Genomic DNA, 16,049 nt, shown 5'->3' with positions numbered 1-16,049 from the left:
GTTTTGCTGCGGGCTCCCCCTGCCACTTTTAGTACTTTCTTTCTGCTCTGATCTGCCTGCCACCAACCTTTACTCTTTCCCCTTTGCTTCTGGTGCCCCTGTGATATAGCTCACTGTTGGGTCTCACAAATGGGAACCCAAACCAAACCACTGTCTGCAGAGCAAGGCTGCAGCTTCCAGGGGCTCCGAGGCCATGCCCTATGCTGTCCGTGTTCCTGACTGTGCCTATTTGCTGAATCAGGGAAAAGGAGGGACATGGAACGTTTCACCGCCCCCTCCCCGGTGCCTGTCGGTCTCCCTCACACTGGACCATTGCGTAGGAGTCCTCCTGATTGGTCCTCGGTGCCCCATCACCCCTGCCCATGGCCATACCATTGTTTAATCTCCATGGGGCCTGGGTTACATACTTCAGCTCATAGGAAAACATCAGTGGTTCTCACTTCCCAAGGGGAAAGCCAAGTGTTTCCTTCATTTTCTCATTCAACTAATACGTCAGTGTCAGGGACTATTTTTGTTGGAGACACTAACAGTGAACAAAACACAGTCTTGGTTCTTGAGAGCTGACGCTCGACCACGGGAAGATACGATAAATTGGTCTGCAATAGATACCATTGAGAGTGATCCATGCCGAGAGAAGTAGAACTAGGGAGGCGCGAACAGTGACAGAGGGAGGTGGTGGTGGCCAGGAAGTGGCCCTGGTCAGGGACAAGGAAGTAAAGATCTGAGTGAAGTGAGAGGGTGAGGCATGCACAGATCTGGAAGAAGAAGAGTGATGCCAGCAGGTACAAAGGCCCTGAGGTAGTCATGACGGAACCAGAGGTGGCTGGTGGGGGCTGAGTGGAGAAGGGAAGGGAGTGTGATGGAAGATGAGAGTGTCATGGGGCAAGATCACATAGGGCCGCACAGGCCACAGGGAGGACTTGGAAATGTATTCTGAATGAGGTGGGGAGGGTTTTGAGCATAGCAGTTCCCTAAGCTGCTTTATGACATCAGATGCTTTCTGGCTACTGTGAGGAGACATATAGTAGAGGAGGGGCCACGAGAGAGTAATTGGGAGGCTGTTGCAATCTGAGTTGAGTGATGACCGTGCCTTGTGCCTGCCAGGGTGGTGGAGGTTGTGAGAAGCGATCAGATCTAGTTGTAATTTGCAGGATTTGCTGGTGGATGTGTTGGATAACATTTTGGAGGTGTGCATCGAAAGGTCTGGTTGGGACATACAAAGTTTGATATTCTTATTAGATAACTAGAGGCCCAGTGCACAAATTCGTGCACAGGTGGGGTCCGGCCAGCCCACCTCAATTGGGGCCCTTAGGTCTGGTCCAGCTTGGGGGAGGGACCGTGGGCGGTTGGCCAGCATGCCCTGCCCCCATTAGGGGGAGATGGGTGGGGCCAGCCAGGGGGAGGGGCTGGGGCAGTTGGCGGGCTGCCCCTCCCCCGGTCCAACTCCTAGTTGAACTCCAGGTCGAGGGGACAATTTGCATATTAGCCTTTTATTATATAGGATAAGTTAATTTTATATTGCTGTTTGTAGCAAATGATCACAGGTTTAAAACAACACATTTTCTAACAGTTCTGCTGGTCAGATGTCTGATGCCGGTCTCACTGGGCTAAAGTCAGTTGGCAGGGCCGTGTTCTTTTCTGGAGGCTCTCCAGGAGAACTTGTTTCCTGGCCCTCTCTCGATTCTAGAGGCTTCCCCCTGTCTCTGGCTTGTGGCCCCTTCCTCCATCTTCAAAGCCAGCAATGTTGCATCTCTCTGACCATACTTCCATTACATCGCTTTCCACTGCCAGGGAAGCGCCCCCTCTCCTTTCAGGGATGCATGTGATTGTATCGGCTCCATCTGGGTAACCCAGGAGACTCTCCCCACCTCAGGGCCCTGAGCTGAATTACGTCTATAAAGACTCTCGTGTCTACAGAGTACCATGTTCGCAGGTTCCAGGGACTAGGACAGCTCTGTTCCTCTACCCGCCACAGATAGCTCAGGGGAAGATGACGACTAGGCGGCTGGAGACACAAAGCCAGAGTTCAAGAGAGAAGGCTGACCCTGAGCTATAAATGTAGAAGTCATAAATCAGAGTGTAAGTGGTTTAAAGCCCTGGCATCAGATGGGCTCCCCAAGGGAACGCGTCTAGTCATAAGGTCAAACCACATACCGTCTGGCCTCAGCCAGACGTCCCGTTGCTCCTTCTGTCGGGAGGTCCCCCCTTCTCCTGTTGCCCTAAGTGCTGCTCTGTGGGGAGACCCAGCCCAGAGTCTGTCTCTGTGCAGGCCTCTCGGGTCACCCAGGCCATGACCTTCCTTCTGTCCTTGTTTGACTTTGCATCGTGTGTCCTTTCAGTTTTTATTTTAATTTTTAAATATCAGCTTTATTGATATGTAATTCACATGACATATAATTAACCCATTTAAAGTGTACCATTCCATGGATCTTAGCATATTCACAGATACGTGCCACCACCACCATTTAGACTATTTTCATCACCTCCGAAAGGAACCCCATACCTTTAGCTACCACCCCCTATTCCACCCATCCTCCCAGCCCCTGCCAACCACTCACCTCCTTTCTGTCCCTATAGATTTGCCTGTTGGAGATGTCTCATATAAGTGGAATCATATACATTGCTCTTTTGTGATTGGCTGTCCTTTTAACTTTAAATCTGGATTTTGTCCTTGCACTCTCTGGTTTTCACCATTTTTCTTTAATCAGTCATTCCTCAATTTTTATTATTTTTTTTATTGAGCACCCATTAGAAAAGACCAGCAATTGTATCGGGATTCTAGAAAACCCAGACTAGGCAGGATTCCTGTCACCAAGGAGTTCTGATTCGGGTAAGCTGACAAACCCGGGGCCACCACTGTCCCCAGCATTCTTTCTTCTGGACCCTGGAGGTGACTTCTAAGTCCGGTCTCCCCAGAGCCCCAAGTAGCCAGCTCAGATCACCAGTGTTCTCTCCCAAAGGGACCTGATGTTCCTGCTCCTATTGGGAAGCAGACGTGTGGGCGCATCAGTGCAATTCGATAGGTGCCAGGTCGGGCGTGCACAGAGTGTTTAGGGTTCTTTGTGAGGATGGAGGTGCCTTCCCTGCCCACTGTGGTTGAACTGTCTCAGATGATAAGATGGGACTCACCGGTTCCACCCGGGGCTGGGAGAAAGAAAGATCCGGGCACTCAACTCAGGGTTGTTGAGTGCAGAAACCCTGTCTCAAACATCCTTATATTCTTCTTCTTTTTTTTTTTTAATGTATTTTTATTGATTTCAGAGAGGAAGGGAGAGGGAGAGAGAGAAAATCATCAATGCTGAAAGAGAATCACTGACCGGCCGCCTCCTGAGCACCCCCTACTGGGGATTGAGCCCGCAACCTGGGTATGTGTCCTTGACTGGAATTGAACCAGCAACGTTTTAGTCCACAGGCTGATGCTCTATGCACTGAGCCAAACCATCTAGGCCATCCATATATTCCAATACTGAATGTGGTGCTTTGCTAATTGGGGGCATCCGAGGCGGCTGGGGTGATGGGAACTCTCACAGACCTGGGGCCTGCTCTCCACTCAGCGCACCCTATGTCTTTATTTTTATCAGCTTAGCCTTTTTATTTTTTTTATTGCTTAAAGTATTACATATGTCTCCTTTTTCCCCCCCTTGACATTCCCCCAGCCTCTCCTACCCCCCAGTGTCTTGTGTCCATTGGTTATGCTTATATGCATGCATACAAGTCCTTCGGTTGATCTCTTAACCCCCACCTTTTGCTCCCCAACCCTCCCCGGCCTTCCTACTGTAGTTTGACAGTCTGTTTAATGCTGCTCTGCCTCTGTATCTATTTTTGTTCATCAGTTTATAATGGTCTTTATTATCCATAAATGAGTGAGATCATGTGGTGTTTTTCTTTCATTGACTGGCTTATTTCACTTAGCATAATGCTCTCCAGTTCCATCCATGCTGCTGCAAATGGTAAGAATTCCTTCTTTTTTACAGCAGCATAGAATTCCATTGTGTAGATGTACCACAGTTTTCTAATCCATTCATCTGCTGATGGGAGCGCACCCTATGTCTTAACCCTTTGTTTTTCCTCTTACCAGTAGCCAGGAAGGCTAGCATGGATCTCAAATGAGTTCCTTCTTTACCTTTCCCGGGCCTTCTAGAGCAGTGTTCACCAACCTTTTGGACCTCACGGACCACCAGTGGTCCACGGACCACCAGTTGGCGACCGCTGCTCTAGGGAACGTGGCCACGTGGGTGGCAGGCCCCCTGCTCCTGACTCCAGACCGTAGCTGGTCTTCTGGGGCTGGTTGATGGCCTGCCTCTCTGATTCACCGTCCTTGCTGCTTGAGTTTGTCTCTTGTGGTTCCTGGATCTGCTGTGCACTTGGCTGAGACTTTCTTGGACATTTCTGTGAGTTCCCTCCTGGGGGAGCCCCAGATCCAGGACCTGGAGGTCAGGGCCATGGCCTATTTGGGGGCCCTGGACCTTTTGCAGGTCCAGAGCCCTGAGTGTCCTCACTGCTGGGGGGCCTGGGAAACGAGCGTGGGCTGCATCATACAGCTTCCAGTGCTGCCGGAAGGAGGGGCCCAGGAGGAGGTGGCGGGTGCTTTACCAGTGGCTTCTAGATCCACAAGCCCACGGGTACCACCACGTACCCAGTGCGAAAGCCAGAGGCCACAGAGCAGTGGCGTTTGCTAGGCATTTCCTCTGAGCTGTGGGTGGTTCCGCCTCCGTTTCACAGACGAGGACCCTGGGCCTGACGGGCGGGAGGTAGTGCATGCAGCATTTACACTCAGGGCCGCCTCTGCACCGAAGCTCGGCGCTCGCCCTTTATGCTTTGATGCCTCCCAGGGCTCCGGGATCGTGTGCTTCTGTTTTTGTGGCCTCTTTCTTTTCCTAGCGTGTCTTTGATCCCTGTGCTAACAAGCTTCCTGCGAGTTTGGAAATGTGACCCATGCTGCAGTGTGGCACCCAGGGCTGTGGTGACCCTGCTCTCAACCCCGCCCAGCTTCGCTCTCAGGAAGTCCCGCCCAGCCCTGGCCAGGCCGTAACTCAGTGCCGGATGTGGTTTGCCAGTGCTAGACTTCGGTGCCAAAGGGACTCAGCTGTGTGGCTTGTGGCCTCTCGGTTCCTGCACGTGGGTGGCCGGGACTCTCGCTGGGCTGCGTCAGAAGCCACCACTGCATCTGCTGCTGCTGCTTGCTTGTACTTTGTGGTCCTTTCTTTAGATTGTCTTTGTTCCTTCCCAGTTCCTCTCTTTGTTGCTTTCATTGGGTTTCCAAGCAGATAATGTGGAAGTGAGAAAAGGGCTGATGCTGCCGCCTCCTCTGAATGCTCCCCTGGAATGTTTTGAAAGGAGCCCCGACGGGTAGGATTATTCCCGACTGTCTCGGCTGATGCTGTCCTTCTGCCTTCCAGGGCGTGCTTTACTGAAACTTCACCCTCTCTGCAGGTCGGCCTCTTGGCTCAGGAGGAGCCTCTGTCCTTCCAGTCTATGAGAGCCAAGTGTGGCAAGTGTGTGTGTATGTGTGGTTAGAGCAAGACAGCCGCGCCGCCCCGGGAGGCAGCCGAAGGATTGTGATGCCAATGGCCACCAACTCACATCTCCAGAATGGCAGCTGGGACCATGCAGTGTGGACTTGCCCGTGCTCGAACCTCTTAAGGATGAGAGACAACGTCTCCGTCGGGTCCCCCCTTCGCCAACAGTGACCTCATTGTACCTACCTCCAAGATAACGTCCCCTAAATAGGGTGGTGGCCTTCAGCGCACAGTTGGCCACCCGGCTTTGGATGTGGCTCCACACAGAATACAAGGATGTTTGAGACAGAAGATATTACACGTGACAGCTGCCCTGCATCAGGGCCAGGGCGCATCCGCCGGACTAGACACACCATCCGAAGACGTGTGTCTGACCACAAGCTCTTCGGTAGAATTTCTGACCAGAAGAGAGCATCATCCAGTCAACTGAGAGGCCCTCCGCCCAGCACGGATGGCCTCCTCTGGGGGAATTAGAGGCAGGCGCTAAAGAGACAGTTCCTGAGGACACCCCCCCTGTGCTAGCGTGGGAAGGAGAGTAGGTCTTCAGGAGCAGCCACTCTTCCATTCCTATAACAAAACATTACGTCTGCGTGTGTCCTCAGGGGAAATGGTTTTCCCCAGCACGTGAGAGAGAGGGCCCTGCACTTGATAGTCATTCGATAACCATTTCTTCCTGGGGGATGATGAGGGACAAAATGCCAAGTGGAATTCACCGGACTACGGGCCATTTTCGTGCACTCCAAGCTGGGCGGATGTCATTGACTTGGGTACAAAGCTGGACTGGGTCTTCGAGGGCAGCTACACCAGTGTTCGTGACCTGGGGCTGTGAGAGGGGACTTCTTAGGATGTAAAATATTACTAATATGAAGATACACTATGAGGATCACGGAATGATTGTGATACTTTGGTTAAATATGCTGTGAATATTGAAATGAAAAAGAAAATGACTAGAGGGAAAAGGGACTAAATCCTTGGTTTTATGGATTCCATAAATGTCATCAACGACAGTAATACCATTTTCGTTAGAACCCCCCCCCCCCCCAAATTGGTTCAGTAGTTGGTCCCTGGGCACCTGTACCTCTTAGACCAGAGGTGGGGAACATCTACCCTGTGGCCTGTATAAGGTTCCGTGAAATCATTTGGTCTGGCCCTGCCAAGGCATTAGGAGCGAGTTAGTTAAATGTATGACCAAATATAGCAGGCGCATTTTTAAGTTGATAACTTTGTATGGCCCGCGAATGATGTTATAGATACCCAAATGCCCTTGGCAGACAAAAGGTTCCCCATCCCTGTCCGAGACACTCGGATGCCTTGCTTCTCCTCCAGTAGTCACCATGTTTCTTTATTCTTCTCCTTGGTCTGTCACTTACCCATTCTTCCCATCTCTCTGGCCCCCTAACCCGTATCCATGTTTCAACCTCACATTTCTCTTTTTCTAGAACCTTTCATTTTCTGGCAAACCAACTTCTATTGACTCTTATCCCCCAGGAAACAGAAGCAGACTTGCCCTGGTGGCCATTCCTGCATGTGATTGCATGTTCTGTGTAGTTGTGGGATGAGAAGTAAGTTACATAGGAGGACACACATTCCCTGGTTATTCCTTTGCCTAGGCTGCTGTATATCATGATGTTTCTCTCATTTGAGTACATCGAGGGTGGTGCTTTGGGTCTTCTCCATCCCCACCTTTCTGTGGTCCTCAGAATACTAGATTTCCTCCTTGACATGGCTGGGTTTCCCCATTTTCCCATAAAGACATTATCTGCACAATTTTTGCTTTTTGTCCTTCAATATCCAGGCTCTTTGGTATGACTCAGTTCGCCCCATGCCTCTGTGCCAAGGTAGCAAGCAGTATGCGGGGAGAGATGCCAGGCTTTAAAACGATGGCGCTACAGTGTGCTCGCTGCCGGAGGAGAGTTGGATGTTCTTGCCCTCGCTGGCTGTGTTTTCTGTCCTGGCTCAGGTGGACTTTCAGGATAGTGACAGATCAGTTGAATTCCGTGAGTTTTGTTTTTCTGATGACGCTTATTGACTTGGGCAGAAGACCACGCTGTAGGAGCCCACTTAATCCGCGTAGACCCCTGGCACCTGTATGTCTGTGATGTAATGGCTCTGGCACGGACTTGCTCCCTGTTCAACAGGAAAAGGGCTTCTCCAAAAGTTGGTTATGCCACCACACAGGCCTCTCCCAAAATGGTTCAAATCTGAGGATTCAGCCCTTGGAGTTAAGACCCTACCTAGGTTAATAGGCATTTCTAAATCAAGAAGACGTTAGTAGGTCAAACTGCTTATATTGGCTCCACTTCTCTGAGCACCAGGTTTTAGTTAAGAAAGAAGAGAAGGTCATTGTGGAGAAAGAAGAATGGGTTGGATGTGCACTGTGTGAGAAAAGGAAAATAGGAGTGAGGCTCAGGAAGGGGGAGTAGATTTGAGGAGCGGGGGTTTGGGGGGTTGGAGTGAGGCCTGCGGTAAGGAAATGAATGGACTCTGAAGATAAATGTCTGTTTCCTGGTTTTTCTTGGAACTGACCCAAACTGTAGTTAAATTACATATGTGTGTTGAATAAAATAGATTGGAATGCCAGTCTTTCTTGGAATTTACATTTGTATTGAAAAAAATCAGTTTTTTTGTTAAAGAGATGAGAGCAGTGTGTCCCCTACACTGGTGTCCCCTTGGAGAAGACGATTGTGGAACACAAGTCACACTTTAGCTTCTGGTTTGGGCCTCACCATAGTCTCATGGGTGTGCTGCCCACTACTGGATGAGATGTGGAGGTGTGGTTAAGGGCGGGGGCGTGCATCTGCAGATGCTGAGACTGTCTGATTGGACCGCTTCCTACCATAAGAGTCTCTCCCTCTTACATGATCTCAGACCCTTTGGTTCTTGAGAGGCCCAGAGGTCAGCCCAGGGCCAGACACGCTTCTAAGAATCCAAGATCAGCAGGGATCCCTTCTCTCCAGAAAAATGCCTGGACATACTATTTTTATATAAAACATCAAGGGCTGTGATAGATATCTTAAGGAGTGTCCATAGGGCCCAGATTAAGAACCCTTGTTCTGGGGCACAGGTCACGCTAAGCTACCAAGGAGTGGTCCCCAAACCCCAGCCTGCCACGTGGCCTTTTGCTCTTCGTCACATTTCTTGTCCCTACCCACGTTTGCTAATAGGCACGATGAATCACTTGATTTTTGTAGCCCCGAGTTGTTCGAGTTGTTCACGTGGTAGAAATACTGAGTCATAATTTTTGTTTTTATTAAGAACCTCATTATTCCAAAGCCTGCTTCTCTTTCAAACACATTTTAATTTCATTTTATCTTCGAGTTTGGATACATTTTTATGGCTGAGCTGGCTCATTTGCAAAGATCTCTGGGGGATGGGGTATTTAAAGATTCTTCTTAAGTCTCATGAAGTTTCTCAGCATTAGAAAACCATTTCTCATTTTCAGTTTCTTTTGAGATGGAGAAACACTGTTCTGTCATCACTTTACAAGCAGAAATCCATAGGGACCACAGGGTGTGGGCATGTGGGGGGCCCCCGGACAGAAGCAGAGCTCTGGGAGAGGGAGGGTGAGAACGTGGGCCTGATTATGGAGAACAGACTGTGAGCCAGTGCCCATTAGCACTGTTTTGGATTTCACATCAGAGGAGCAGAATCAACAAACCTGGACCCCAAAAGGGAAGAAGGCTTTCTGGCTTTAAAACTCCTTCCAAGCCTGGCTCTAAACTGTCCATTTCTATTCTTCTTCTTCTTATTATTATTAATTTCAGAGAGAGGAGGGGAGAGGGAGAGAGGGATAGAAACATCAATGATGAGAATCACTGATCAGCTGCCTCCTGCACGCCCCCTACTGGGGACCGAGCCTGCAACCCAGGCATGTGCCTTGACTGGAAACCAAACTGTGACCTTCTGGTTCATAAGTTGACACTCAACCACTGAGCCACATGGGCTGGGCCAAGCCTTCTGTTTCTTGAAGTGCTTGCTCTCAGGTGCTTTGTGGGTGTTGACATATTTACGTTGCCAATACAGTGGGGCCTTGACTTACGAGTGTCCTGACCAACGAGTTTTTTGAGATACCAGCTGTCTCTTGGCCGATTTTTTTGCATTGAGTTGATAGAGTAATTTGAGTTAACGAGCTCCTTAACGAGCTCGGTCTCGGAATGAATTAAACTCGTAAGTCACCTTTCTAAATGAATCCCACAGTTCTATCTATGCCTACGCAATGCCTTCAGTTTGGACCCAAAACAGAGGGTGGGCTCACCTTCCTGCAAAGGACTGAGTTCCAGTGAGGGTGGAATTGTGGGTATCATCTAAGACAGCGGTCGCCAACCTTTCAGACCTCACAGACCACCAGTGGTCCATGGGCCACCGGTTGGCGACCACTGATCTAAGATGTTCACTAACAATGTGGTGACTGAAACCAGCTTCTTCTTTTTTTAAGCCCCTGATTGTTTACTTGAGGTTGGGCAGGAGAATTTTTTGCAAAGCATCCTGTAAGAGACAGGGCAAGCTCTCAGAAGCGGTGGGAGACAGAACGATTGCTGGGTCTGTGTTTCCGCGTAGGGCACTGCTTGCCGAGGATCTGAGCCAAGGACACAGATGTGTGTCGGGCTCCCCTCGGCCTTTCTTCCTTGGCAGGACTTCAGGGCCCCAGGAGCTCTGGCCCCGAGTCACTTGGAGTGAGCCAGTTTCTGGGGCCCGTGTACCAGCCTTCATCCTCTCTGCGGGAGCCAGTGTCTCTGAGAGTCATCATCAGACACAGAGGAGACGTGTTGTTGCGTGGGGTGGGAAGAGCTGGAGAGGCTCGTGTGCACGTTCACGCATGTTCTTAGCATCACGGGTCTTGCTAAAGGCTTCCTTGGTTACTGGAATGGGGGACGAGCTGGGTTTAATTTTCAAGTCAGGCAGACAGCAGGAGGAGGTGAGCACGTAGCACTGAGTGGGGCAGGGAGTGGGCAGGATGGCGAGTTCTCTGTGTACCGGCTTGTGGGCAAACAGGAATTCACATTTTCAGAAGAAAGGATCATTCTTTGCTTCAGAAACCTTACGGCTGCCTCACTTGAGCTATTGATTTGTTTAGCTTGCAATCAGTACTTTGTGAAAACAACTAAGTTCAAGCAGGAATAATTGCTCTCAAAATGTAGCTACCTTTGTTGTCGAGATGTTTAAGGACTTTGCACGCCACCCCCACTCCCTTGGGTGCATGACGGTGCCTTGATTTGTTTGTGATTGCCCGTTTTCCTCCCAAAGCAAGATGCCCAGGCATCGCCCTCTCCTCCCACAGCCGCCCTGGGTTGAGGGGAGGTCTGTTGGTACAAATTACCGCCTACCAGGTCACCACAAAGAAGTAGCAACTGCCTGGCTGGCATAGCGCAGTGGTTGAGCATGGACTATGAACCAGGAGATCACAGTTTGATTCCCGGTCAGGGTACATGCCTGGGTTGCAGGCTCATCCCCTGTGTGTCGGGCGAGCAGGAGGCAGCCGATTGATAATTCTTTCTCATCATTGATGTCTCTGTCTCTCCCTCCCCCTCCCCCTCCCCCTCCCCCTCCCCCTCCCCATTCCCCTCCCCCTCTGAAATCAATAAAAAATATATTAAAAAAAAAAGTAGCATCAGCAGCACGTTTGCCACTGAAAGGATTGTGTCTGAGTTCTCTGACTTCCCAGCATGGAATCAGGGCAGCCCGGAGCCCCCAGATAGCCCTCCGGTTAGTCTCCTCTGAACCAGGATGGAGCCCGGCGCCCTCAGTATATTCTGGCAAAGGCACTTGCCGATGATGTCACACATTGCGATGAGGCCAGAGAACCAGGCACGCGATGGAGGAAACCCAACTCTTGGCTGGGGAAAGCCCCCTGGGCATCACTGAGGCTGCCCCACTGTCAGCCCAGAAGTGGGGTTACTCGGAGAAGACTTGGAAAATTTTAATTTCAAATTTTAAAAATGCCTGCCCCGGGGCAGGGGGAGTACCGTGTTTCCTCTGGAGTGCTGGTAAGGAAGGGCCAGCACGCGTCTGTTCGGCCAGACAATTGCAACCACCTCGATCACTGAGACCACCTTTACGGATTGGAAGTGCCATTAAATAAAATGAGATCGTTCTGTCCAGTGAGGTTTATAAATCGTTCGTTTTTGCATGGACATTTGGGCAAGTCTGTATGCTTTTGTATGTAATGCCTTTGCGCCCTGCATTGCTGTATGCTGACTTCACTGTGTCTGACCATTCATTAGGAACGATTGTATAATGTTGTATGCAGTGTTTTTGTTTACATGAAAACAAGTATCATAAGAACATAGATAAGTGTGCAATGGTTACTTTTATTCAACAGAGTTCTGCAGACCGCTTGACATGGTCGCCAGAGCGCTTGGTTCTTGGGTATTGAAAACTTTGTGCTCAGTCATTCCCTTTTGCACATTTTGTTTATTAACTTGCCTATTGTTGAGGTTTTTTATTTTTTATGTTCTTGGAAAAATGGAACTGAGCAATTGAATTAATAAACTTGCATGAGGAAAGCAGGATTTGGTGGCCAGCATGTATCTCAGCATTCTTAGAAAGCCTCAGAGTTGGTCTTGACATTTTCATTTTTGCCTCCCTCCCTAGATGAATGCCAACTCACTTTTCACACTTGCTGTTGTGATATTAATTGATGTAAAACAGTTAAGGGTAAATTTTCTCATAAAATAAGGTAATTTCAGCCCATCCCTGGGGTATCAGACCTTTTCTTAAACATAGAAAAAATTATATTAGCTATAAAGTGTCCTGGCTTGTGCAAGTTAATAGGAGAATATTGTTTGGGAATGGCCAAGGTTAAGGGGGCTCATTCCTGAACGTTATAGTTTCTTAAAGGGCAGGGATCTTTCTTGTCAGGGGAAGTCCTTCGGCCAGAAGGCTCACTCATAAGAGGTGACGGGGAGATCAGAAGGCATGTGCAGTAGCTAAGGATGGCCTGCATCCCCAAAAGGGTCATCCTCCACCCCATGACCAATAGGACTGGCTTATAGAGAGACTCTTCCCGGGTCGGAGGTCATTGCCAAGCATATGGGTTCGAGTGCTGTGCTGCTCCCTTCCGCTGGAACCGCTGGTGATTTTTATTGATGATCTTTTTGTAGCCGAACTCAGGCCCTGAATTGGTTTTGTCCGAAGATGAAAAAAGTGACACTGAAGATAAGGAAGAGGCAGAACTGGGCGTCATGGAGGATCAGCGCAGTGTAATTCTTCATCTCATCTCGCAGCTCAAACTTGGAATGGATTTGACCAAGGTAGGTCGGTGTGTCCCACTGGGTCCGTGGCCGGTGGTTTGGGTGCCATCTCTCAGTCTTCCCGGCTCATCATCTTTTCCTTGTGGGGAGACTGGGAAAGCCGAGGGGACGAGCTCAGAGTTGCAGCCAAGTCCGGCTATTCCAGGAATAACTGGAAAGGAGATTCATGCTCATCCTCAGAGCGTGCGCCTTGCCATTTGCTTCCTTGCAGGAGCTGTGACTTCCAGGGCAGGGGAGCGCCAGAAAAGGCCGAGGAGATGATAAGGAAACTTCAGGAGAGGATACTCTTGTTTTCTGATGTGTCCTAAAGAAGGTTAAAGATGGCCTATGGATGCCCTGACCGGTTTGGCTCAGTGGATAGAGCATCGGCCTGTGGACTGAAAGGTCCCAGGTTTGATTCTGGTCAAGGGCATGTACCTTGGTTGTGGGCACATCCCCAGTGGGGGGTGTGCAGGAGGCAGCTGATCGATGTTTCTCTCTCATCGATGTTTCTAACTCTCTATCCTTCTCCCTTCCTCTCTGTAAAAAGTCAATAAAATATATTTTAAAAAAAAAGACGGCCTATGGAGATAGATACGACCCAGTGGCCACAGGGAGAAGCCAGGAGGGAGGAGAACAGTGGAGCCAGAGCGAGGCCATTGTGCACACCGAGGCGTGACCTGCTGCTGCTGTCACTCGCTTTCACAGCTTAGCTAGTCCCCAAAAGGCAACCTTGTTGGTGATCCAATTTCATTGTCCACGTGCAGAGAAACAAACCCGCTGGTTGGTACAGGTGCAGCTAACTCTTCCTGGCAGTGAATTACCTGCCCTTTATTTTGTCAGGTTGGGTTTTTGTGTGTGTTTCCCCTGGTTTCCTTAAAGGATTGCATAGGTCCATCTCGGAGGGTGGTCTTGGCCTCTCTCTGTTTGCTTATTTGCACTGGGTAGGTTTGCCAGGCTGAGGACAGGGTGCTGTATTATGTAGGTAATTCTCAAGGTTATGAAGTTAACGGATGTTTCTTTGGAGAAAATCGCACCCGCTCTGGGACTTCCTTGGAAGAGGCCTGTGGTTCCCCCTGATGGGAAGGGACTGTCCCTCTTTCTGGGGGCACTTTGACTTTCTTGGTGGGCAATGGGTTATTTCAAAGTTTCTTAGGGCCCTGCCTGAAGTTATTTCTAGATGGATGCAGCTGTAAATGTAATTAATCGTTCTCTGAGTCCCGAGTGTAGATCTTCTCTTTTTTTCCCTTTCCCCAAAGTAGTTCATTGTCTTAATTATGTTAATGGGAGAAAAGGCAGCCCTTATTGATGGCTCCATAAATCTGCAGCACTGATTCTAGCCATTTGGACGCCATCATCTGTACAGCTGGGCCATCACTCACCGCTCCGTTGGAGGCAGACAGCCCAATTAGTACTCACCAATTCCTGGCTCGATCTCCGGTGTCCCCCGCCCAAGAAACGGATGATTAAGTGACTTATTTGCGAAGGCAGATCATATGAGAGAGAGAAATCTGCTTTAATGAAAAGTGTGATATCTGCCCGGCGCGTTCAAGGTGCTGGTTTTGAAAGGCACCTGTCCGGTGTTCTGCACAAACACCATCAGAACATACCGAGATGAAAGGGGAAACAGTCGCCCCACTCCCAGCCCATCCGCTCCGTCTCCCCAGGTATTCTGCTTTTCCCATCTCAGACAAAGCCTCAGCGCCATTGTCAAGAGCAGAAACATAGCTGGTGGGTTGGGCGTGGCGTAGGCTGTGAGGTCATACTCCCTGAGTCTGTAATTTCGGGAGGGTTGTCTTGGAAAATGGGTAAGTTCTCAGATATTGCATCTCTAGTAGAGCCTTTTTTTTCTTTTTCCTCCCAATCTTTTTTTTATTGTACATTTTCTAATCTACAGTAGAGTTGCAAGAATAGTACAGTGATCTTCCATGTATCACCTTTATTGGCCAGTTAACATTTTGCTACTTGGCATTTATTTTTTCTCCCTTCTTCCCTCTCTCCTTCTCCACTGCCTCCTTCCATTTCCCTCTCTCCCCCTCTGTGCATATCTATGTGTGTGTGTGTTTTTGATGAAGCATTTCGGAGTGTGTTGTGATGAGTATCCTCGAACAATAGCACATTTCTCTTACACAATGCGTTTGTCACACTTGGGAAATTTAACATTGCTGCCAAACTGTTTCATCTATGGCCCATCGTAAAAGTTCCCCAGATTGTCCCAATCCTCTTTATAGCTTTAATAAGAGCAAAAAGAGCATTGTGGGTGCTGTGATGGAGATGAGTGTGGGGCTCCGTGAAGATACGAAGGAGGAGGTTGTTGGTTTAGCCTTGGCAGCAGGAGCTGCTGGGAAAAGCTTCATAGAGTTTACTCTTGAGCTGAGTAGCTGTGTCATTTAGACAAGGCAGGAGAGGGCAGAACAGGGAAACGGGTGAATGTGTCGGGGAAGGGGAGCTTGTAAGGGAGGGCTAGGGCTGCAGTGACGGGTCATGTGAGACAAGAGGGAGGTGGGGGGCTAGATTCAACCTTACCTCTTGTAGAGATGTTAGAAGACTGGCTGTGGTGTGGAGAGGAGTAAGGGTGGGCATGACAGGAAGTGAAGGCCAGTTAGGAAGCTGCAGCTGTACTTTTCCAGAGGGGTCGCTGTGCATGCCCTTTCTTTCTATTTAAAAAAATTTATTTTTCAACTACAGTTAGCATTCAGGGTCTTTTTATGATTCTTAGATGGTGTTACATGTTCAATTTTACATCTGGTTGCTTTTTTGCTTAACACAGGAACATTTTCCTCTTGACACAGTTTTTAAATGAAAGATAGAACAACATTAAAAACGATACCAACCTCATCTCTGCAGTGGGCCGGGCCTCCCCCAGTTTCCTCTGAAATCTCGGTGCTTTGCTAATCTCATGCCTGTCAGTCTGTCTCTTTCTCTCAGCACATCTGTCTCCCATTGTATCTAGATGCTAAGACCCCTAGATACAATGGGATACTAAGGGGCCTTAGTGAGCTGAAGTGGAGACAGGGCTACAGACCTGTAAGCCATAGTATTCACGATCAGGGATGTGCCCTCTGGCAAACGTTCTCATGGGAGTTAGGGACTGTATAAAGGAAGGACAGGCCTGGTCCTGTAAGGTGGGAACGTACACCAGCTGCATGACCTTGGTCAACTTGCTTAAACTTGAACTCATGTGGCTCCTCTGCCCTCACTTGGAGGATGTCACGGAGGAGCCTAGAGGTCAAGGCCAGGCTTCCAGCTTCAAAACCCTGCGATTCCACACGAGGAGGAGCAATGTGAGATGCTCCAGGCC

At 49.4% G+C, this 16,049-nt stretch overlaps 1 protein-coding gene across 8 annotated transcripts in view; it reads left to right on the top strand.

Annotated features, from left to right (window-relative positions):
- The window catches only part of OSBPL10 (oxysterol binding protein like 10), a 287,316-nt gene that overhangs the window by 182,816 nt on the left and 88,451 nt on the right, over window positions 1-16,049 (top strand). For all 8 annotated transcript variants that reach the window (XR_004971601.1, XR_004971602.1, XM_036332842.1 and 5 more), the window contains one exon: window positions 12,620-12,769. Coding sequence is in view for 6 of the 8 variants with exons in the window: in XM_036332842.1 (XP_036188735.1) it covers window positions 12,620-12,769 (150 nt within the window). In the remaining 2 variants the exon portion in view is untranslated. The remainder of the gene's footprint in view (window positions 1-12,619; window positions 12,770-16,049) is intronic.

Source organism: Myotis myotis, unplaced genomic scaffold (genome assembly GCF_014108235.1).
Source record: "Myotis myotis isolate mMyoMyo1 unplaced genomic scaffold, mMyoMyo1.p scaffold_m19_p_13, whole genome shotgun sequence".
In the NCBI taxonomy this organism is placed as follows: Eukaryota; Metazoa; Chordata; class Mammalia; order Chiroptera; family Vespertilionidae; genus Myotis; species Myotis myotis.
This window is presented reverse-complemented; position numbering and strand designations above follow the sequence as displayed.